This window comes from Chlorocebus sabaeus, chromosome 1, assembly GCF_047675955.1.
Source record: "Chlorocebus sabaeus isolate Y175 chromosome 1, mChlSab1.0.hap1, whole genome shotgun sequence".
Taxonomy (NCBI): domain Eukaryota; kingdom Metazoa; phylum Chordata; class Mammalia; order Primates; family Cercopithecidae; genus Chlorocebus; species Chlorocebus sabaeus.
The window spans coordinates 65,837,717-65,862,744 of record NC_132904.1 but is presented as its reverse complement, the minus strand read 5'-3'; the positions used below and the strand labels follow the sequence as shown (position 1 = coordinate 65,862,744).

Below are 25,028 nucleotides of genomic sequence, written 5' to 3'. Positions count from 1 at the left end.
TGACATTGTGTTAAGTGAAATAAATCATGCAAATAGTACATGTCCTCGGCTCTTACGTAGACCTTAAAAAAATTGATCTTATAGAGACAGAGTAGAAGGATGGTTACCAGAGGCTGTAAAGGGTAGTGAGCAGGACAGGATAAAGAGGGATTTTTTAATAGGTACAAAAACACAGTTACAAGGAATAAGATCTAGCATTCAGTAGCATAATTGAGTAACTATAGTTAACAATAATATATTATATATTTCAAAATAACTAGCAGAGTAGAAGTAGAATGTTCCTAACACAAAAAAATTATAAATTCTTGAGGTGACAGATATACCAATTTTTCCAGTATAATCATTACACATTGTATCCTTGTATCAAAATTTCACAGCACCCCATATATAGGTACAACTAGTATGTGTCCCAATTATGAAATAAATATGCTGAACAAATTTTATACGTAAAAAGTTGACACGCATTAGACATGGTATGAAATGATAGAATTCAAAGCAACAATTATTATAATAGAGAAAAGTACATAAGAGTCAAGAATATTGATCTCAAAATATAACTTCAAAATAATTACAATAATGGTCATTGAAATTAAAAATATAATTGGTATATCAAAATTCATAGAGACTTTAATGCAACCCTTATAGAAACAAGCTGCTTGAGAACACAAAAGTAAGCAAAAGTAAAGAGAATGCGCATTTAAAAAATAATTGGAGAATGTATATTGCTTTTGAATACATCTGAGTTATTGTTAAATGTCCACTTCTTAAAGTCACGTATATACATATGAACACACACACCAAATTATATGCATATATATCATTTGAAATCCAAAATAAAATCTAACCCCACTAACTTATTTATCTGCAGATTAAATACACAATAGAGATATAGACCAATGGAACAGAACAGAGTCCTCAGAAATAATACCACACATCTACAGCCATCTGATCTTTGACAAACCTGAGAGAAACAAGAAATGGGGAAAGGATTCCCTATTTAATAAATGGTGCTGGGAAAATTGGCTAGCCATAAGTAGAAAGCTGAAACTGGATCCTTTCCTTACTTCTTATACGAAAATTAATTCAAGATGGATTAGAGACTTAAATGTTAGACCTAATACCATAAAAATCCTAGGGGAAAACCTAGGTAGTACCATTCAGGACATAGGCATGGGCAAGGACTTCATGTCTAAAACACCAAAAGCAACGGCAGCAAAAGCCAAAATTGACAAATAGGATCTCATTAAACTAAAGAGCTTCTGCACAGCAAAAGAAACTACCATCAGAGTGAACAGGCAACCTACAGAATGGGAGATAATTTTTGCAATCTACTCATCTGACAAAGGGCTAATATCCAGAACCTACAAAGAACTCAAACAAATTTACAAGAAAAAAACAAACAACCCCATCAAAAAGTGGGCAAAGGATATGAACAGACATTTCTCCAAAGAAGACATTCATACAGCCAACAGACACATGAAAAAAATGCTCATCATCACTGGCCATCAGAGAAATGCAAATCAAAACCACAATGAGATACCATCTCACACCAGTTAGAATGGCGATCATTAAAAAGTCAGGAAACAACAGGTGCTGGAGAGGATGTGGAGAAATAGGAACACTTTTACACTGTTGGTGGGATTGTAAACTAGTTCAACCATTATGGAAAACAGTATGGCGATTCCTCAAGGATCTAGAACTAGATGTATATGACCCAGCCATCCCGTTACTGGGTATATACCCAAAGGATTATAAATCATGCTGCTATAAAGACACATGCACACGTATGTTTATTGCGGCACTATTCACAATAGCAAAGACTTGGAATCAACCCAAATGTCCATCAGTGACAGATTGGATTAAGAAAATGTGGCACATATACACCATGGAATACTATGCAGCCATAAAAAAGGATGAGTATGTGTCCTTTGTAGGGACATGGATGCAGCTGGAAACCATCATTCTTAGCAAACTATCACAAGAACAGAAAACCAAACACCGCATGTTCTCACTCATAGGTGGGAACTGAACAATGAGATCACTTGGACTCGGGAAGGGGAACATCACACACCGGGGTCTATCATGGGGAGGGGGGAGGGGGGAGGGATTGCATTGGGAGTTATACCTGATGTAAACGACGAATTGATGGGTGCTGATGAGTTGATGGTTGCAGCACACCAACATGGCACAAGTATACATATGTAACAAACCTGCACGTTATGCACATGTACCCTAGAACTCAAAGTATAATAATAATAAAAAAATAAATAAAAAATAATAAAATAAAATAAAATAAAATAAAAAAAGAAAATAATCAATGGCTTAAAAGGAATGCCCAAACAGAAATTGGGTACATTTTAATTTAAACAAAAACAAAAGCTCAACATAGAAAAATGACTGGGTTCATTCAAATCAGTACTCAGGAGGAAATGTCAGTTACAAACTTATTTTTCTCCTAATTACATTAGAAAAGTCATCATACAAGAAAATCTCCACTATCCCACAAATAAACCATGTGTACCACACCTTACCTGATTCATAAGTCTGTCCTTTGATTTATCACTCTGCATTAATATATGCTCTGTGCCTTTCTCTCTCAAACTGGATAAAGAGACTTTCTGGAAGAACAGAGCATCAGGAGACAAAGTCTTGCCTATCAATAGAAAGTGCTGGTTCAAACAATTAATACAGGCAAGGATTCAATCCATACTGGTCAGTTTAATTGCCTTCTACCAGTTCCTCTCTATGAACATATGAACACACACACATACACACACCACATTTTCTAAATAATTACAACTATTTATCCAGAGACAAAAAGACAAAGCAAACCCAGCAAAAACATTAAAACAAACAAATGGATATATTTTGTGATTGGGACATTTCACTGAAGGTGACTGTGAAATAGTATTTATCTACGAATACACTCATAATTATTTTGTGATTATGAAATAATTATGAAATATTATTTCATGGTTTTGATATTATCTCATAATTATGAAATATCTTACTTTCTCTCTACCCAAATTCCCTGGTGCCTCTTCTCTCCTCCCTAGTGGCTGCTTCATCATGAATGCTAAGAGAGACCCCCCAAACTCCAACTGGTTAGTGATCTGTCTTGAAGAAAATCCTCAGCACTCTCTCCCTAATATGTTTGCTTCTGACCCCATAGATTAAAGGATTGAGGGCAGGAGGAACAACCACGTATAGATTAGCTAAGAAAATGTGGATATATTAGGGAATATCATGGCCAAAACGGTGTGTAAAGAAAGAGAAAAATGCTGCTGTAAAAAAAGGCTAAGATAACACCAATGTGAGAGCCACAAGTTTTGAAAGCTTTAAGTCCAGCTTCCCAGGAGGGCAGGCAGAAGACAGCATAGAGGATCCTGACATAGGAGAGAATAACAAGGAACACATCCAATAACAAGAGAGAAATGCTGCCAAGACCAAACATAATGTTGACTTTGATGCTGGCACAGGCCAGACGAGCAATGTCCATGTGCTCACAGTAAGTATGAGGAATGATACAATGTCCACAGAAGGGCAACCTTAAGAGGAGAAACACCAGTGGAACGACCATGTACAAGCTCCTCAGGACAGCAATGCCTGCAATGAGGCTGATGATTTTGCTAGTGAGGATCATGGTGTACCGAAGAGGTTTGCAAATGGCAATGTAGCAGTCAAAGGCCAGGGCCACCAACACGATGCTCTCCATGACAGTGAAGAAATGGACGAAGAACATCTGAGAAAGGCAGCCTCCAAAAGATATTTCCTTTATATTAAACCAGAAGATGCCCAGCATTTTGGGGATGGTGGCTGTAGACAAGCCCAGGTCAATGGAATCCAGCATGGCCAGGAAGTAGTACATAGGCCCATGGAGACTCTGCTCAGTCTGGATCACAAACAAGATAGCAGCATTTCTCAGGAGTGCAACAAGATACACAAAGAAAAGGACTCCAATCCATATGTGCACATCTTCTAGCCCTGGGATACCCAGCAGTAGGAATGAAGAAGGATGGAACTGGGTGTAGGCATTCTTTCTGTCACAAAAATCTGTTGTGCATATCAGTGACAATTATTGACTTTCCATTAGTGATTCTTGCTCCACTTCTCACTTTGTCCTGACTCCTGCTAAAAAACAAACAAACAAACAAAAAACAAACAAACCAGTATTGCGCTCTTTTTGATTCCTCTCTGAAAAAGAGTAAAATACCTCTTATTCTTCTAGGCTCATATCAGCATGAAACAGAACCAATAATTAAATCAGCTTTACCTGATTGCCACTTTTCCTACCAGAATTTATTACACATGAGGACCAAAGTCAGAGAGAAATATCTATCGGCCTGATAGAAATTTATAATGAAGTGTTTATGCAGAAACTAATTTTTAAAATAAGGTTTCAGAATCTATGAATCTGATAGTTTTACGCCCATTTTTCTTAACTTTCAGGCTGATTTTTGTTATTTGTAATCTCTGTTAATCCCTTTCTAGAGATCCTTCTAACAATAAAGTTTATATTTATGCACTGAGTGTGTGTTTGTGTGTGTCTATGCATTTCTACATGAGTTGTAGAGTACTAGTGGATTTACTTTTAGAGCAAAGAGGAAAAACCTGTATTTACATATATATGTAATTTTTTTGTTATTATACTTTAAGTTTTGGGGTACATGTGCAGAACGTGCAGGTTTGTTACATAGGTAAACATGTGCCATGGTGGTTTGCTGCACCCATCAACCCATCATCTACATTAGGTATTTCTCCTAGTGCTATCCCTCCCTAGTTCCCTTCCCCCCAACAGGCCCCAGTGTGTGACGTTCCCCGCCCTGTGTCCATGTGTTCTCACTGTTCAGCCCCCACTTATGAGTGAGAACATGTGTCGTTTGGTTTTCTGTTCCTGTGTTAGTTTTCTGAGAATGATGGTTTCCAGCTTCATCCATGTCACTGCAAAGGACATTATCTCATCCTTTTTAATGGGTGCATAGTATTCCATGGTGTATATGTGCCACATTTTCTTTATCCAGTGTATCATTGATGGGCATTTGGGTTGGTAGTCTTTGAAAAGCCTACATTTTTTATATACCACTTAAGACTTCTCAATTTTAAATATTAAGTTAATAAATTGAAAACAAGATAACAAAAAATTTTAATATGATGTTTCAGAAAATAAACAACTCCCTGATCATCACAACTTCTTTTGCAAAAAGAATATTGTATCCATCATTTTTTGAAATTGGGTAAATAAATTTAAAAGAAGATAATTAATGAAAGTATTTTGCACTTAAAGCTAAATATGGAATCAAAGATTAATTTAGATAAATACACCATATATAGAACTCATAAAAAACCACATACGTTAAAGAAACTGTAGAGAGAGGGATTTTTTCTTCTAGAGAATTTTAAATATTATCTCAGACTTACATGAACAGGGAGAAGAACTTTATTCTACAATGTATTTCCTACTAATGCTGTTCTCCATCTGGTATGCTAGTGTCTTCATGGAATTTTGCTTTTCATGGCACAGAAAGAAAAAATTTTATATGATTTTGTTTTGTAACACTCTTCCTGTCTATAGAAAAATTCTGAGCTCATTTATAATAAATTAAATTTTTCAAAAATCAATGTGAGAGATGTTTATTATTGAGCAAATTCTCTTCTAAAACTAGTTCTACAGATAATGTGAAAGTGATTGTGAATTGCACAATTGCACAGAACACTTTGATTCAAATTTGAGAATATGTGGAGGCTCGAAGATGTCAGAGTCCAGTGGTCACCATTAGGAGCAAATAAAATCAGTACGCTCTACTTTAAACCTGTAACAAGGCAAGAGTCTACAAAAAACTACCCATTTGAAGCTAATGATGGCTAGCAGAAATGGGAGAAAATTAGGGAAATTTTCTCAAGATGGAGAATATATACATAGTTATTGAGACTGTTGACAATAGCTTTAAAGTTCTCAGATCTGTAATAAGAAAATCAGACATAAAGACACAATTCTTTCTTTCCCCATTAGTGAATAATACATGACGGATGTGGAAGGGACTTCACAATTTATTCCACCAAATATCTACGAGGTCCTATATTTGCCAGCCAGCATTCGTTTGAGTAACACCTGTCAAACGCTCTCAAAAAGACCACAGTGTAGACAGAGATACAATTCCAGAGAAGAAATTTTAAAGCTGCATTGCAAGTGCTATGATAAAAAAACACATCAAATGTTGCAGGTGTAGAGATGGGGCAATGAAAATTCCAGGGAAGAAGTTGGGCTTTGGCTGTGACTTAAAGAAAAATTGCTTAATACATATATTTTATATATAATATGTATTTATATATTACATATATTTTGTATATTATATGTATTTATATATTGTATATTTTATTCTCTATATATAGAGATATATTTATCTCTCTATATTTTTTATCTCTCTCTCATATATATATAAAATTTTCTATGGAAACAAAAACAAGGACAAAGTGAGGAAAAGAAATAAATTGTCCAGCCAAGACAAAATCCCAGAATCTTGGTTCTCTGCATTAGTTTTTACAGGGATACAGTAAAATGTCCTCTGAACTCTGAACTCTGTATATGCACTTCTATGTCCTAAGAAATACCTGGTATCTTAGTTACTCTTGGTAAAACAGAAACTCATAAAGATAAAATAAGGCTGTATATCATGAAAATCAATTTCTCACACATATTTTGTGGATTTTTCTAAATGAGTTTTATAACTGGGACTTTTATTTGAGAAAACATCATTTCCAAGTCTACAAACATTTCTCAAAACATCTAGTTCCTTATTCTATGACTGTATGCTGACCTATTATTCCAGCACGCATTTGTATATTCTCCAATTTGTGTTGGGTTCAGAAATAAAACTAGGTTCCAGCACCTTTGTTTGACCTTCTAAGACTAAGGTTTACATAGAATTATATCTGGCAGACATATTCTCGAACCTTGCTTCTTTTTACTGCACCTTAATCCAATAACCCTCACAAAGTCTTCATACACACCTCATTTCATGTCCCTTGTCAGATGATGGTAAACAGAAGATAAAATTTGCATGTTTTAATTTTATATCTGCTTAATCTTCCAGTCTCATGCCCATCATTCCAGCATCAAAGCTGATTTCCTTTATCAGCTTCTTTGTCACGTTAACTTTGGAGACTCTTTTTAAAAGATTCTATTCCTCAGGCTCATGATTCACAATTCATTTCTTCAAAAATGTGATTATTAAAAACTTATTTACTGATTACCTTTAGTATACCTAATACTACCCAATAAAAGCAGGAAAAAAATCCTGTCCTTTTGCTATCACATTTAAGCTCCTGTACATAAGGTTCAGAAACAAGAGCTATGGGATATATTGCTACATCATCTTCCTCATCAGCTTTGCAGTCTTGTTGGTTTCATGTGTGAAATTTTGCAGGGTTACAGGTATATATGAATGTAGAAAAGCATGTGTAGTTTTGGGGAGGTCAAGAGTATGATTGTGCTTTCTCTCTCCATACTCTGTCCTCTATCTTTCCTTATAAGTTTGACATAAGCCTTTCTCCATCTCTCCTATTGTATTTTGCAGCTGAATTTTGATATGACTTACCTTGATCTCTAAATCTCTAAGAAGCATCATTTTGAACACCATTTGGCATCTGCATGAGTGCACAATTTAGCATGCTGAAGAGAAGGCATTTATGTTTTCATTAAAACTTTGATTCCTTTGGGATAGGAACTGCTGTATATATGACACAGTGGCACGACTTAATTAAAAGGCACTTCAAATTTGTTTTGCAGTCCCTTTTGCCCTACACATACTAGAGAAAAATATTCTTCATTGGTCCAAATAATCATTTTTTTTTTACCAACAATAATTTGTATGATTTCTTCTTTTTAAACTAAATTTCAAAACCCCTGGTGGATACCTGATTTATTGGTTCAGATCCAATCCTGCAGTCTTCATTACTTTATAAATCAATCCTCTTTCTCTCTCTCTCTCCTCAATCTCTGTCTTTCCATCTCTCTCCTCTCACTTGCTCTCTTTCTCTCTTCTCTCTCTGTACTTGCCTCTCACTTCCACTTTCACATATCTTGAAGCATAAATCTATAGTCTCTTCACGTAATCTATATAAAAAACGCAAGTTTACAATGCAAACCATCTCCCGATAAGTGTACTTCATGGAATAAAACTTTACTAATACATTCATCCCATTTCCTTCTGTATTCACTGTATTTGATAAAAACTTACAACGTTCGGTTGCCCTGGAATTATTCTTCAAACCCATCTCTTGCCACTCACTCCTCTCTTCCCTCCTCTCTGGGCATGTACTTTGTGCCATTTCTCAATTCTAAGCTCACTTTTATCCTAGGGATTTTGCCTTTTCTACTTATACAATCTGGAACATTGTTCTCTAATACCTTCCAATGTTTTGTTCCCTTACTTCATCTATCCCTCCTCAAATATCTTGGCCTCAAAGAATAATTTTCTGGCCATTGGATTTAAAAGGATCATTCTTCCAACTCTATTTTCTTAGTTTGCTTTACCTTGGTTCCTAACATTTATACCTACTTGAAATTATATTGTATTCACTGGTTTTTCTCTCATTTCGTAAGTATATTCATTCCTTGAAGGCAGAGACTATGACTGATTCTCATGGTTATATGCCAAGTCATTAGGACAGTGTTTATACTGAATAAATAATAAAATAAATCCAAAAGGAGAAGCCTAAACTCACTGGAACACACTCTTACTAGGTGCTGTCCCCTCAGTGCCTTAATGGGTCTCTTATGTCATAGTACAATGTAAACAGATGCTTTGAAGACACTTTTTTCATTCTCTTTCATGACTTCTCTTGCAGATCACTGTATCAATCCCTCACACCTTCAAATCATCGTATCCTTAACAGATTTCTGTGAAAGACAAATCTTTTATGTATTCACATAACTCACTGGTGACAGTACAAGTACACTTTCCATGTTCCGTGTTGGTTCCTAAAGCTTGCCTAATAAACTACAGCTGCATGTAAAAGAAAGAGGAAGCTTGTAAATGCATACATTTGGAAATAAGAAATGCTGAAAATAAGTCATCCAATGTTGACTTTAACTGATCAGAATGAAATGGCAAATAAAATACAAAGATGAAAGAGATAGTAAAAAAAATTAATAAAATAATGTGGTAGAAAAGAAACATAAAATAAAAAGTCTCAAAAAGGTACAGCATCGATTTTCAAAAAATTTAAAATTTCAAAAGGCTTAGTAATATCAATTTTGAAAAAAATAAAGTGATTTCAAAATATAAATTATAACCTTGATGTTATCGTGAATAATTTTATTTAAACAAATTTGCTACTTGACATCAATTTTTAAATTCCTAGGAAAACACTTTTACCAACAAACTATAAGAATAAGTATAAAATCTGTGCAGTGTCTATGCTTCTAAGACGCCACAGCAAATATCATACTTGAAAATATTTTAAAATATATTCCTCATGGATGAGAGATAAAATAGACATAGCAATTATTACCACTTTTATTTCTAGTTGTATTGGTGGTCTTACTCCTTTTAAAAAGCACAACAATAAATACATCATAAAATAAGAGATATGAAGCAACAAGGGCTGCAGTTGTCTCATGGCTCCACTGCAGACATGCACTTCCAAGTCAGTCACACAGCCACTGAAAGGCCTCAGACCGATCTGGTTGTTGGCTTGTAGTGTACAGTTTTTTTGTTGCTTTTTTGTTTTGTTTTGTTTTTGTCTTATGGTTATTTCCAGGAAGCAGCTAACAGTTAGTTCCTCTCAGAGTAAGAGCCTGAGAGAGCGAATAAAAACACATTCAATTTGCTTTTCTCTAATGACCAGTGATGACGAAAAGAAAATGTAGCACATATATACCATAGAATACTATGCAGCCATAAAAAAGAATGAGTTCATGTCCTTTGCAGGGACATGGATGAAGTTGGAAACCATCATTCTCAGGAAACTAACACAGGAACAGAAAACCAAACATCACATGTTCTCATTCATCAGTGGGAGTTGAACAATGAGAGCACATGGACACAGAGAAGGGAACATCATATACCGGGGTCTGTCTTGGGGTGGGGGACAAGGGAGGGAGAACATTAAGACAAATACCTAATGCCTACAAGGCTTAAAACCTAGATGATGGGTTGATAGGTGCAGCAAACCACCATGGCACATGTATACCTATGTAACAAACCTGCAAATTTGCACATGTATCCGAGAACTTAAAGGAAAATTTTTTAAAAAAAGAAAAAAAGAAGACACTCAAAAGACATAGTCTTGTGAAAATCGAAATCAAGAGGTGGCATCTCATCACCTCTCCCTATTCACATTGCTAGAAAGAAATACCTAATTAAACCTACTCCCAAGGGGAAGGGATGACACAAGGACATCCATACCAGGAGGTAAGAATCAATGGGTGCCATTTTAGAGGCTGTTTATCAAAGGTCCAAAGTGGGAACAACTGTAATGTTGGTGGAACAGAGAAAGCAACTGTGGTGCATTCACATGACAGAATAACATACAGCAGTGAAAATAAGGAAGCCATTGCTACATATAATGAGCACATACAAAAATGTGTTTAAGTAAAGGCCAGATATAAATGTGACTATTCGGTAATGTTTCCATTTATATAAAATTAAAACTAGGTAAAACTATTTGATAGTGATGAAAATTTAAATAGTGGTTATTTACTTGGTGGGTAGAGACTGCAAATAAAATACACATAAATCAGTAGATGCACGGTGCAAGTTCTAGTTTGAGTCCAATGGCCTGAGAACAAGGAGAGTCAGTGGTTTAAGTTCCAGTCCAAGTCTGAGCTTAAAAGCAGAAGACTGATGGTACAGCTCAAAGACAGTTTGGCTAAAACATTCTTTAATATTCAACATCATACTCTGTTCAAGCCTGCAATGGATTGGATGAGTCCCAACCACAGCAGGTAAGGCAATCAGCTTTACTCAGTCTACAATTCAAATGTTAATATCATCCAAAACATCCTTACAGACACATCCAGTTATTAATATCTGAAATTGCTATAGCCCAGTCAAGTTGACACATAAAATTAAACATTACGATAGATTCTGTTTCTAAATTTTGATTGTGGTATCATAGATTTTATCACCCTGTGGAAATTTATTGAACTGAATATTTGTGTTTTGAATTTTTCTGATTTTACTATGCTTTTACATGAAGTTAGGCCTGATAAGACTATATCTTCTCTTTCCTGTCCCTATTTTATCTCTAGATAAATTTTGACTAAAGTGTGAAACAAACTTGGCCACTCGCAGGATACTGACAATCATATAAGAAAGCAGGCACAGGTAAAATTAACTTTTCAAATGAGAAGTCTCATGGTTACTTCCTGTCTTATTAATTCAACCTAGCACCATTTTGGGAATAACCGAGCATTCTGTACATCCTAATGTGAGACAATACAAAGTTCAGAGTACTGCATATGAATTGGTCTTAACAAAATTTGCTTGATTCACATATAATAAAATAATATATAGTAGAATAGAATAAAGTAAAATAGACTGCAGAACAGAATAGAAAACATGATGTGGTTCCTTCCACAATTTCTCCCAGACACACAGAGATATGCACATAGAGGGACACATACAGCAGAGATTAATGGTTATATTGCAAAAATTTATATTTTTGGATAAGTATACTTAGTATTATAGTGCATTGTTTTGACATCTGTAATTTATCTTAAAATATTCTAATAAGAAGTTGTGTTTTTGCATATATGTGAAACATCTAAGAAAATATTTACAATTTTTGACTGGCTGTGTGTGTGTTCTCTGTTCTATGTATGACAAATTTTTATGAATAGTTTTTAAATGACAAACACTGTTAAATATATTTACTTTGTAAAACACACAGAGCAAATTGAAAAATGTAAAAAAGGTGTTACACCAGTACACTAATTACAAAACAATAGAATTCAAAGAATTCTTAGAGAAGGACACATGAGAATCAAGAATGTTACCCACCTTGAAATATAACTTTGAAATAATTGTAACAACAGGTAATTGAAATAAAAATGTAATTGATATATCAACATTAATAGAAATAGATTTTAACTCAACACTTTTAGAAATAAACTAAGTACACAAAAGTAAGTAAAATAAAGAGAATGTACATTTGAGAACTAATTGGAAAATGCATGTTGCTTTTCAACACATCCAGAATATTGTTAAATAACGATTTCTTAAAGACACACAAAAAGAGATAGATACACATACCAAATTATAAATATAAGTAACATTTGAAATCAGCAATAAAATCCAACCCCACCAACTTATTTATCTGTAAGTTAAATGCACGATTGAAAATAATCGATGACTTAAAATTAGCAATGAAAAAAGAAATCAGAATACATTCTTGTAAGGATCTTTCATCTCCTTGGTTTTATATACTCCTAGGTATTTTTTAAGCTATTGTAAATGGAATTGACTTTGTGATTTAGTTCTCAGCTTGAACGTTATTGGTGTTTAGGAATGCTACTAATCTTTATTACCTTTTATTAAAAAATAGCTTTTATTTTAGATACAGAGTGTACATTGTTACCTGGGTGTATTGGACCCAGGTAGTAAGCATAGTACTCAATAGGCAGTTTTTCAACTGACAACCCCCTCGTTCCCTCCCCCCTCTATTAGTCCTCTGTGTCTATTGTTCTCATGTTCATGAGCATGTCTGCTCAGTGTTCAGCTCTCACATGTGAGAACATGCAGTATTTGGTTTTCTGTTCCTACACTAATTTGCTTAAGATAATGGCCTTCAGCTCCATCCATTTTGATTTCATTCATATGATTTCATTCTTTTCATGACTGCTTAGTATTCCATACTTTATATGTGACACGTTTTCTTTATCCACTCCACCATTGATGGACTCCTAGGTTGTTTCTTTGTCTTTGCTATTGTGAACAGCACAGTGATGAATATATGAGTGTGTATTTTTGGTTTAATGAGCTATATTCTTTTGAGTGTATATCCAGTAGTAGGACCACCAGGTTAAATGGTAGCTCTGTTTGAAGAAAGCTGTCTCTCTTTGCAGATGATATGATTCTATACATAGAAAAACCTAAAGACTCTGCCAAAAGGGTAGTAGAACTGAGAAGCCATTTTATCAGGGTTCCAGGATATAAAATCAACGTGCAAAAATGAGTAGCATTTCTATATAAAAATAATGTTCAGGCTGAGAATCAAATCAAGAACACAATCCCAATTACAATAGCCACAAACAAAATGAAATACCTAGGAATACAGTTAATCAAGGAGGTGAAAGATATCTACAATAGGAATTACAAAACAGCATGAAAGAAAATCAGAAGCAAAACAAATGAATGAAAAAGCATCCTATGCTCCCATGCTAGACTGGAAAAATGGATTGGAAAAAATCAATATCATCAAAATGACCTACTGCCCAAAGCAATTTATGGATTCAACATTATTCCTATCAAAATACAAATAGCATTTCTCATAGAATTAGAAAAGAAAACTATTCTAAAATTCATATGGAATCAAAAATGAACCCAAATAGACAAACCAATCTTAAACAATGAGAACAAAACTGGAGGCGTCACACTACTTGACTTCAAACTATACTATGAGGCTACAGTAATCAAAACAGCATGACACTTCTATAAAAACAGACACATAGGTCAATGGAACAAACTAGAAAACTCAGAAATAAAGCTGCAATGTACAACCATGTGATTTTTGACAAGGTCAACAAAATGACGAGTGGGGAAAGAACTCCTTATTCAATTAATGGTGCTCAGATACCTGGTTTCCATTTCTTTTCATAAGCAGAGAATAAAACTAGATCTTTACCTTTCACTGTATATAAAAGTTAACTCAAGATGAATTAAAGATTCATGGTAAGACCTCAAACCATAAAAATCCTAGACAAAAAGCTAGAAAATACTCTTCTCAACATTGGCCTTGGCAAAGAATTTTTAGGTAAATACCAAAAAGCTATTGCAACAAAAACAAAAATTGACAAGTGGGATCTAAAAGGACCTCTTCAAGGAGAACTACAAACCACTGCTCACTGAAATAAAAGAGGACACAAACAAATGGAAGAACATACCATGCTCATGGATAGGAAGAATCAATATCGTGAAAATGGCCATACTGCCCAAGGTAATTTATAGATTCAATGCCATTCCCATCAAGCTACCAATGAGCTTCTTCACAGAATTGGAAAAAACTGCTTTAAAGTTCATATGGAACCAAAAAAGAGCCCGCATCTCCAAGACAATCCTAAGTCAAAAGAACAAAGCTGGAGGCATCACGCTACCTGACTTCAAACTATACTACAAGGCTACAGTAACCAAAACAGCATAGTACTGGTACCAAAACAGAGATATAGACCAATGGAACAGAACAGAGTCCTCAGAAATAATACCACACATCTACAGCCATCTGATCTTTGACAAACCTGAGAGAAACAAGAAATGGGGAAAGGATTCCCTATTTAATAAATGGTCCTGGGATAATTGGCTAGCCATAAGTAGAAAGCTGAAACTGGATCCTTTCCTTACTTCTTATACGAAAATTAATTCAAGATGGATTAGAGACTTAAATGTTAGACCTAATACCATAAAAATCCTAGAGGAAAACCTAGGTAGTACCATTCAGGACATAGGCATGGGCAAAGACTTCATGTCTAAAACACCAAAAGCAACAGCAGCAAAAGCAAAAATTGACAAATGGGATCTCATTAAACTAAAGAGCTTCTGCACAGCAAAAGAAACTACCATCAGAGTGAACAGGCAACCTACAGAATGGGAGATAATTTTTGCAATCTACTCATCTGACAAAGGGCTAATATCCAGAACCTACAAAGAACTCAAACAAATTTACAAGAAAAAAAACAAACAACCCCATCAAAAAGTGAGCAAAGGATATGAACAGACATTTCTCAAAAGAAGACATTCATACAGCCAACAGACACATGAAAAAATGCTCATCATCACTGGCCATCAGAGAAATGCAAATCAAAACCACAATGAGGTACCATCTCACACCAGTTAGAATGGCGATCATTAAAAAGTCAGGAAACAACAGGTGCTGGAGAGGATGTGGAGAAATAGGAACACTTTTACACTGTTGGTGGGATTGTAAACTAGTTCAACCATTATGGAAAACAGTATGGCGATTCCTCAAGGACCTAAAACTAGATGTACCATATGACCCAGCCATCCCATTACTGGGTATATACCCAAAGGATTATAAATTATGCTGCTATAAAGACACATGCACACGTATGTTTATCGCAGCACTATTCACAATAGTAAAGACTTGGAATCAACCCAAATGTCCATCAGTGACAGATTGGATTAAGAAAATGTGGCACATATACACCATGGAATACTATGCAGCCATAAAAAAGGATGAGTTTGTGTCCTTTGTAGGGACATGGATGCAGCTGGAAACCATCATTCTTAGCAAACTATCACAAGAACAGAAAACCAAACACCGCATGTTCTCACTCATAGGTGGGAACTGAACAATGAGATCACTTGGACTCGGGAAGGGGAACATCACACACCGGGGCCTATCATGGGGAGGGGGGAGGGGGGAGGGATTGCATTGGGAGTTATACCTGATGTAAATGACGAGTTGATGGGTGCAGCACACCAACATGGCACAAGTATACATATGTAACAAACCTGCACGTTATGCACATGTACCCTACAACTTAAAGTATAATAATAATAAATAAATTAAAAAAAAATTTCTGCACAGCAAAAGAATCTGTCAACAGAGCAAACAGACAACCTACAGACAGGGAGAAAATATTTGAAAACTAAGCATCTGATGAATGTCTAGTATCCAGAATCCACAGGAAATTTAAACAAATCAATAAGCAACAAATAACCCAATTAAAAAACGGGCAAAGGACAGAAACAGATACTTCTCAAAAGAAGGCATAAAAGAGACCAACAAACATATGAAAAATGCTCAGCATCACCAATCACCGCAAATCAAAACCACAATGAGATACCATCTCATACCAGTCAAAATGGCTATTATTTAAAAATCAAAAACCTGGAGAGGCTTCAGAGAAAAGGGAATGCTTATACACTGTTGGTGAGAATGTAAATTAGTTCAGGCACTGTAGAAAGATTTCCCAAGTAGCTCCTGGTTTTTGTACATTAATTTTCTATCCTGAAACCTTACTGATTTTATTTATCAAATCTAAGGGTATTTTGGAGGAGGCGTTAAGAGTTTCTCAACATAACATTGTATTAGCAAACAGAGAATTTGACTTCCTCTTTTCCAATTTTGATGCCTTTTATTTCTTTGTCTTGCCTGTTTGCTCTGACTAGTGCTTTCAGTAGTGTGTTGAAAGGGAGAATAAAAGTGGGCATCTTGTTTTGGTTCGTAGGGAGAATGTTTTCAGGGCTTACCCATTCAATATGATATCAGCTGGGTTTGTTATATAAGGATCTTACTATTTTGAGGAAGGTTCCTGCAATGCCCATTTTGTTGAAATTTTTTATTTTGAAGGGGTGCTGAATTTTATGTAATATTCTCTACATCTATTGAGATGATCATATATTTTTTGTTTTTAATTCTCCTTATGTGGTAAATCACATTTATTGATTTACGTATCTTGAGCCATCCTTGCATCCCTGGAATAAAATCTAGAAAAAAGTCTTGCCTATCACTATTGAGAAAGTGCTGGTTCAATCAGTACATTCAAACTGATATATCCAATGATTCAATCCATGCTGGTAAATTAAATTGCCTTCTATCATTTCCTTTCTATGAACTTATAAACACTAATACATACACATTTTTTCAAATGATTAAAATTACTTATCCAGACACAGGAAGACAAAGCAAACCCAGGAAAGATACAGAAACAACAAAAAAATGAATGTATCTTTTGTTTACCTGTTAGATTTCTCTGAATGTGATTGTAAAAGAATATGTATCTACCATTTCACTCTTATAATCCTTTTAAATTTCATCCAGAATATCTCACTTTCTCTCTACCCATATTCCTTGGTATTGCTTCTCTCCTCCCTAGTTCCTACTACTCCCTCAGTCCTGAGCCCTACCTGAATTTTTCCAGCCCTACTTTGTCTACTGAGATGTCTTTAGAATACACTCAACTGTCTTGCCATAGCCTGAGAATTTTCTCCAAGAAAGAAACCATCAAGTACTTCTACAGCCTTCCGGCCTACATTCTACCAGTAAACACCTGCCCATTTGCAGTGCTGTGACCCTGAGGAGGATTTGTATGACAAGTAGAACCTCGCCTGAAGCCAGGAGAGGGAGATCCTCCATGTCATCACTCTCTGGAATATCCCATAAGAAAATGGTAGAATCTTATCCTAAACCCTTAATTTCCGCACAGCACATTCTGTTCCTATCTGGTCACCCAGTAATTAACCTAAGGGCTGCTTTCTATGGGAGATAATTGAATCACGGCTAAATTTAAGTGTCTTTGCTTTATAGTCTGGATATGTTACTTGTGGTCTACTGCCTAATCCTATATCTTAACTGTATAAATGGCAGACAGAGTGGCAATAAAGAACTTATATTCAAGATGTTCTTCCTGCAATCATCTTCCTCTAAAATTTTTAAGGGATCATAAATTTCATTATGAATGAAACTGTTAATAGCCACACAATTTCCAAATCTCCTGAAGAAAAAAACATATGTCTCAACACTATTTTAGGAATAACATAGTATTTCTTTTTTCTCAACATATATAAGTACTTAAAGACAATACACTGTGTCTTTGAATGTTCCTACAGCTCATAAACCCACACACGAAACATAAAGTATGTATACGTACAGGCGTATATATTCATATATGTATAAATGTATCAGGTAAATATTATGTAAATAATTAAATAAGCAAATGAATGAAATATTTACAAATGTATATGTCATGCTTATGCTGCATTATTTCCTTTTTCCTTTAATATCTAATTTTATGACTATGCTTGCATCTCTAGGTGCATGAGGGAAATTATAGTAACTATTGAAGAAGATTATGATGGATATGATTTGAGTACATTCATGTATAGTATACCTATTAGTATCCGTATATCTGTACTGCATTTATGGTAGGTTAATATTATTACTAGAGTAAGCTATTATTATTATTTCAAGAATTCTAGAAGCCACTTATTCTGTTTATTATCTTTTTAAAGTAAGGATTTTATTCTGTATTCTGTTATTTCCTAAACATGCTAAAGAAAACTGTAAGGCAATCTATTTGGCTTAAAGTACTACTTTCTATTAAACATATAGTTTGAGTAAATTACTCAACTTTTCCGAATATTAGTATATTAATCACAAGAGTGGAAAAACTAATATATGCTTTATAAAACTGCCTTGAGGATTCAACAGTAGAAATAAAAGAACTTGGAAAAGAAGAGTTCGATGAGGGTAAATTTCTCAATATTATAATTGGAATCAAAAGCTTCAGTTAACAGATAAATAATGTTATTGGCTGCACCATTCTCTTCTGTTTTTCCACTTTCTATTAGGTTAGAGTGACAGACTCTCCAACCTCCAACTGGTTAGTGATCGGTCTTGAGGAAAATCCTCAGCACTCTCTAATCTGCTTGGTCCTGACTCCATAGATTACAGGATCGAGGGCTAGTGGGACAACCACATACAGGATGGCTAATATAATATGTATAAATTGTGGGATATTATGGCCAAAACAATGTGTCAAGAAGGAAAAAATTGCTGGTGTAAAAAAGGCTAAGATAACACCAATATGAGAACCACAGGTGTTGAGAGCTTTGAGTCGAGCTTCCCAGGAGGGCAGGCAGAAGACAGCACAGAGGATCCTGACATAGGAAAGAACAGTAAGGAGCACATCCAATAACAAGAGAGACATGTTGCCAAGGCCAAACATAATGTTGACTTTGATGCTGGCACAGGCCAGACGAGCAATGCCCATGTGTTCACAGTAAGTATGAGGGATGATACGGTACCCACAGAAGGGCAGCCTCAGAAGGAGAAACACTAGTGGAACAACCATGTAAAAGCTCCTCAGGATAGCAACGCCGGCAATGAGGCTGATGATTTTGCTGGTGAGGATCATGGTGTACCGAAGAGGTTTGCAAATGGCAATGCAGCGGTCAAAGGCCATGGCCACCAACACGATGCTCTCCATGGCAGTGAAGAAATGAATGAAGAACATCTAAGAAAGGCAGCCTCCAAAATATATTTCCTTGATATTGAACCAGAAGATGCCTAGCATTTTGGAGATGGCGGCTGTAGACAAGCCTAGGTCCGTGGAATCCAATATGGCCAGGAAGTAGTACGTGAGCTCAGGGAGACTCTGCTCAGTCTGTATCACAAACAAGAGAGCAGCGTTTCCCAGAAGTGCAACAAGATACACAAAGAAAAAAGGGACTCCAATCCAAATGTGCACATCTTCTAGCCCTGGAATACCCAGCAGTAGGAATGAAGAAGGTTGGAACTGAGTGTCATTAGACATAGACATTCTTCCTGCCATATAAAGTTGCTGGGCACACCAGCGACAATTATAATATTCCTATTAGTAATTCTTTTTCCACTTCTTCTTTTGTTCAGATTTCTAGTCAAATTCACAATAACATACTAATCTTTCTTTTTTTATTATTATTATACTTTAAGTTCTAGGATACACGTGCACAACATGCAGGTGTGTTACATATGTATACATGTGCCATGTTGGTGTGCTGCACCCATTAACTCATCATTGACATTAGGTATATCTCCTAATGCTATCCTTCCCCTCTCCCCCCTCCCCACAATAGGCCCTGGTTTCATGAGTACGGTAAAATACCCTCCACAATTTTGCTAGCCTCTCCTGAGCAACATTGGTACCAGGAATAGAACCAGTCTTATTCTACTGCCCCTTTAATTAATATCAAAGACTAATATAAAAAGAGAAGGCAGAATAATGTCATCTGCTAAATGAAAATGCAAAATCTGGAGTTTAACCAGAACTAAATAAGAAAAATAAAGCTCCAGGGTCAGTGTGTATAGTAATGTCACACATACTTTTGCTTCATGATCATGGTATTTCTAATCTCAACTATTCCTTTATTTGGGAATCGAAAATGTAGTGTGTATAACCCTGTTTCTGTGTTGTTATGCATTTTTACAGGTATTTGTGACTACTAGACTGTATACTTCTGTATACAATTTAGACTGTATATACTGTGTACAATTTGTGACTACTAGACTGTATACTTCTGAGAGTAGAAGAAACAACTGATCTTTGTTCATATGCACAAAAAAGATCTGCTACATAACAGTTCTTAATTTAAAACCTGCACAGATAGACACCGATTAAAAGGAGGCAAAACAGCACGTAATTTTAATGTCATATTTTAGGAAATAAATAATTTAGTTTCCATCACACCTGTGTTTGAGAAAAGAAGCTTAGCCATTGGATTTGGAAAATGGATAAAAACAAGGAGAAGAAAATACTTGACAAAGAGTATTCTGCAGCTATGATAGAACATGGATGAAGAGATAATTTTAATCTAGATAAGCCTATTATTTGGAGAGTGCATAAATACACATATTCAGTAAAGAAACTGCTTATACATAGAGCAGTTTTTTTCTGTGGGAAGGAAACTAAATATTCTGTGCTACAAAATTTTCAAATATATCTCAGTCTTATATTCATGGGAAGAAAGTAGAAGCACTTTGGATGACCTACAGTTTAGCTGCTACTCAAATTGTATCCCAGCTGTTATGTCTTTATGGATGTCACCATTATAGTAAATTCTGTATTTACATATAGTAAATTCAAAATTTGAAGCAAAAAGTTCATTGCTGTGCGATTTACTTTACTTGGGAAAAAGTAGTTTTACAGATAATGCGGAATTGGTTAAATGTGACGTGGCAACTTCACAAAAAGCGTTGATTACAATTTAAGAATTCTTAAACATTGGGGGAAGTCACAAATGAGATATACACAGCAGAGATAAAAGTGTGTGAATGTCAGCAAGTTCTACTTTAATCCTGTAACAACAAAACTGCGTTGCTGGTAGTACCTATTTGAAACATATGAAGAATAGCAAAAATGAGAGATAATTTGGGAATTATTTCAGGTAGAGCGAGAGAGAGAGAGAGAGAGAGAGAGAGAGAGAGAGAGAGAGAGAGAATGTGTGTGTGTAAACTAGGGTGAAACTATCAGAGATAAGGGTATAAATTTCCTGTTTTTCACTAATTGAGAATACACAAAATAGGCAGCGAAATACCTTTCACAATTTATCCCGTCAAATATTGAAGAGGATATCTATGTATCAGTGGTGATTAGGAAGCTTAAATACAAAAATGAATAAAATTGGTCATATATCCTTAAGAAAGCCACCACTTAGTAAAGAAGATAAAATTCCAAACATGAAATTTAAGAACTGTTCTGCAAGTGCTATGGTAGAAATGTGGACAAGATGTTTTAAATGTAGAAGAGAGTCAAGAAAAATTCTATGGAGGAAGTTAGCCTTATGCTGACTTACAAAGAAATTCTTCTGACAAAAAAGAAAGAAAATTTTATTCTATATCAATAAGCAGGGGCAAAGTGAGAAGAAAGGAAGCACAGTGGCCATTTAGGATATAAAAATGAAATCAGTCATTCTCTTCAATGGTCTTATCCAGAGATTCTTATTAAGTCTGATGTCTTGGTCATGTTTAGGGGCTCCATACAGCATAAGTTGAAAAAATAAAAATATGGCTACATTCCAAGGATAGCAACTTATCCCATGTATCTCTGTGGATTTTAAAAGAAGACTTGGAAATTAATGCTTCCCTTCTCCCTAGGACAATATCATTTCCAAGTTTACAAACACTGATCAAAGCAACCAATCAATTAATTATTCAATAAATGTTTACTTAACCATTATTTCAACATATATTTATATGTCTTCCAACCTCTGCTGGATTTAAAAATAAAACCGATTCTCAGCCGCTCTTTTGACTCCCTAACTCTAAGGTGCTACATAGGATTACATCCAGCTATCCAGCATCCATGTCCTCAATGTGTCATCTTCTTAATCGACCCTATTGCACCAACCTCCACCACACCCTACATATCCATATTCCCACATCCTGGAACAGATGACAATAAGGAAAAGACATGATGTACACCTGTTTTCTCATCTTTGTCTAATCTCACAGTCTCATGACCAGCCTGCTATCATGTAACCTTATTCCATTTCTCAGATGTTTTATCACTCTAGCTCTGAGTCTATGTTCATAAAAGTCTATTCCTCAGGGCCATGCTTCTTCCTGATTCATTTATTTATAAATTCATTTTAAAACATATTTTTAAAATTTTTCTTTATTTTTATTTTTGTGGGTACATATCTTATATATATATATATATATTTATGGGGTACATGAAATGTTTTGATGCAAGCATGCAATATGAAATAAGCACATTATGGAGAATGGGGTATCCATCCCCTCAATCATTTATCCTTTGAGTTACAAATAATCCAATTGCACTCTTAGTTATTTTAAAATGTGTAATTATTAATCACTGTAGTCACCCTGCTATGCTATCAAATACTAGGTCTTATTCATTCTTTCTATTTTTTGTACCCATTAACCATCCACACCTGCCCCCAGTCCCCTACTACCATTTCCAGTTCCTGGTAACCATCTTTCTACCTTCACCTATGCTATACCTTGTATGTTCTAGAAAATACAGAGAGCTAGTCTTTGCTCTTTTGCTGTTCACATATGTACATCTATATACAGAGTCGGAAACAATAGCTAAAGAGATATGGGATATATTGGTACAATTTCTTCCTCATCAGCTTTCACACTTTAGTTTGGCATCTGGGACTTTGCATGGTCATATGTGTGTGTAGGTAAAAATACAGTTTGGGTAGTTTATGAGTGTGAGTATGTATTCACTCTTCATCTTGTTGTCATGCTTTCACCTTTCCTGCATCTCTCTATACTAGCTTGCCATAAGCTCTTTCTTCATCCTTCCTGGTACTTTTCACAGCCTAACCATGATATAACTTACCTTAGTCTCAAAATCTCTACAAAATATCCCTTGGCATATTCTTGGGGTGCACCACTTATTATGCCAACAGAAGATATTTATACTGTTCTTGTAGCCTCACTTCCCCTGGGATGGGTACCATAGTATCTTGGAGGCGTTGATGTAGTATAGTTAATAGACTCTGGAGAATTCCTCTTCTCAATCTCTTTCTCCTTATGCTGAAACAATAGGGCAAGAGTTTATCACTGTTCTTTTGTTTTTCCCAAATTTTATATTCATTTACTGACAGAATACTTTTGATTTCTCACTTCAAAATTAAATTGCTAAACTCTTGGTAAACACTTGGGATTTTGTCTTTATCCTTTTATCCCGTCTTCTTCAGTTCTCAGTTCCCTGACTCTCTCTTTCTTCTTCAAATTTCTCTTTCTAGTCCTAATACAATATTTTATTTTTCTCATTTTAAAACCCCCTTGATAGAATTTTTCATGGAATCAATATCTTGTCATCTATTCCATTGTACTTTTCTTTATCAATTCATCCACCAATGGACATTTGGTGGCAACTTTCTGGAAATCTCTTCTACAGTGTGCATATCTATTTGACATCACTCAAAGCTTACTGTTTGTGAACGAGATTTTTGTTGGGCTATAAGTCAAATACAATCAGCAGAAATTATTTAACATCATAGATTTCTGAAGCAGGAATAACAGTGGGAACTGACAAAAGGCTATCCAAAAAAATTAAAAGAAAAAATTGGGGAATTAATTGATCATAGGGGATTTTTCAAAGCTCTGAAATGTTCCTGAGAAGCTAAAACACACCACACACGTACATGATTATGAAAATGTCCAGAAAAGACCTGAGAAGGCCCTAATCTGTCATCTCTGGTAAAATAATATCAAAATATAGAATGTAAGTTATACCACCAGAAAATACCTGGTACATTCAAGATGTCATACAGATACACATACACAGACATAAACCAGTGGGATTTTTATTATGTTGTAGAATATAAACATTGTAATAACAAAACCAGAAAATTCCTCATATAAAGGGCATTTATGAAAAACCTATGGCTCACATCATACTCAATGGTGAATATCCAAAGGGATAATTAAACTTTCTGCCTAAGATCATGAACAAGACAAGGATGCTTGCTTTTATGACTACTATTTAACATTGTACTGGAAGTTCTAGCCAGAGCAATCAGTCAAGAAAAGGGAAGAAAAATTATTCAAATTTTAAAGGAAAGAGTAAACTACCTTTATTTTCAGAAAACATAATATTACATGTAGAAAATCATAAAGAATCCACAAAAAACTATTAGAACTCATAAACAAATGCAGCAAATTTGCAAAACACAAGAGCAATACTCAATCAGTTGTATTTTGTTGAACACTGGTGAAGAAATTAATGAAGGTCTAACTAAATGGAAAAATATCTTATGTTCATGGATTGGGAAATGTAATACTCCTAAGGTGGTCATTTTCACACAAGTTATCCATATATCATGTGCAATTCCTATTAAAATCACAATGTCTTCTTTTGCAGAATGGAGAGAGAAAAAACTAAAATACATATAGAAGAGAACAGGCCCTTAAATAGTCAAAACAATTTAAACATAAAAAACAAAGTTAGACGACTCACATTTTCTTATTTTAACACTTACTACACAGCTATTTTACTCAAAAAAGCGTGGTGCTGACATAAGAATCGTCATAAAAAGCACTGGAATTAAATTGAGAGTTGAGAAATAAACCCGTATGTCTCTGGTCTTTTGACTTTGGGCCATGATTTCATGACCATTAAGTGAGAAAATAAATAGTCTGACCAAGTTTAACACAGCATGATGACTGTAGTTAATAATAATGTATTATTGTACTTTGATATTGTACCCTTAACCTTCACTGAAGTCGTTTATTAGTTCTAGGAGCCTTTTGGCAGAGTCTTTAGGATTTTCCAGGTATAAAATTAAATTGTCAGCAAGGAGATAGTTTGACATTTTTTTCTATTTGGA

General features: G+C 35.0%; 2 protein-coding genes across 2 annotated transcripts; both read right to left on the bottom strand.

Moving 5' to 3' along the window:
- Positions 1-3,105: 3,105 nt before the first annotated feature.
- Positions 3,106-8,148, bottom strand: LOC103248910 (olfactory receptor 52E8-like). The gene is given in 3 exon segments (XM_008021602.2): positions 3,106-3,294; positions 3,296-4,053; positions 8,064-8,148. Coding segments are annotated over 3 exon segments (1,032 nt in total).
- Positions 8,149-18,566: 10,418 nt separating this feature from the next.
- LOC103247870 (olfactory receptor 52E8-like) lies at positions 18,567-19,516 on the bottom strand. The gene is given in 2 exon segments (XM_008019866.2): positions 18,567-18,598; positions 18,601-19,516. Coding segments are annotated over 2 exon segments (948 nt in total).
- Between the last annotated feature and the right edge of the window lie 5,512 nt (positions 19,517-25,028).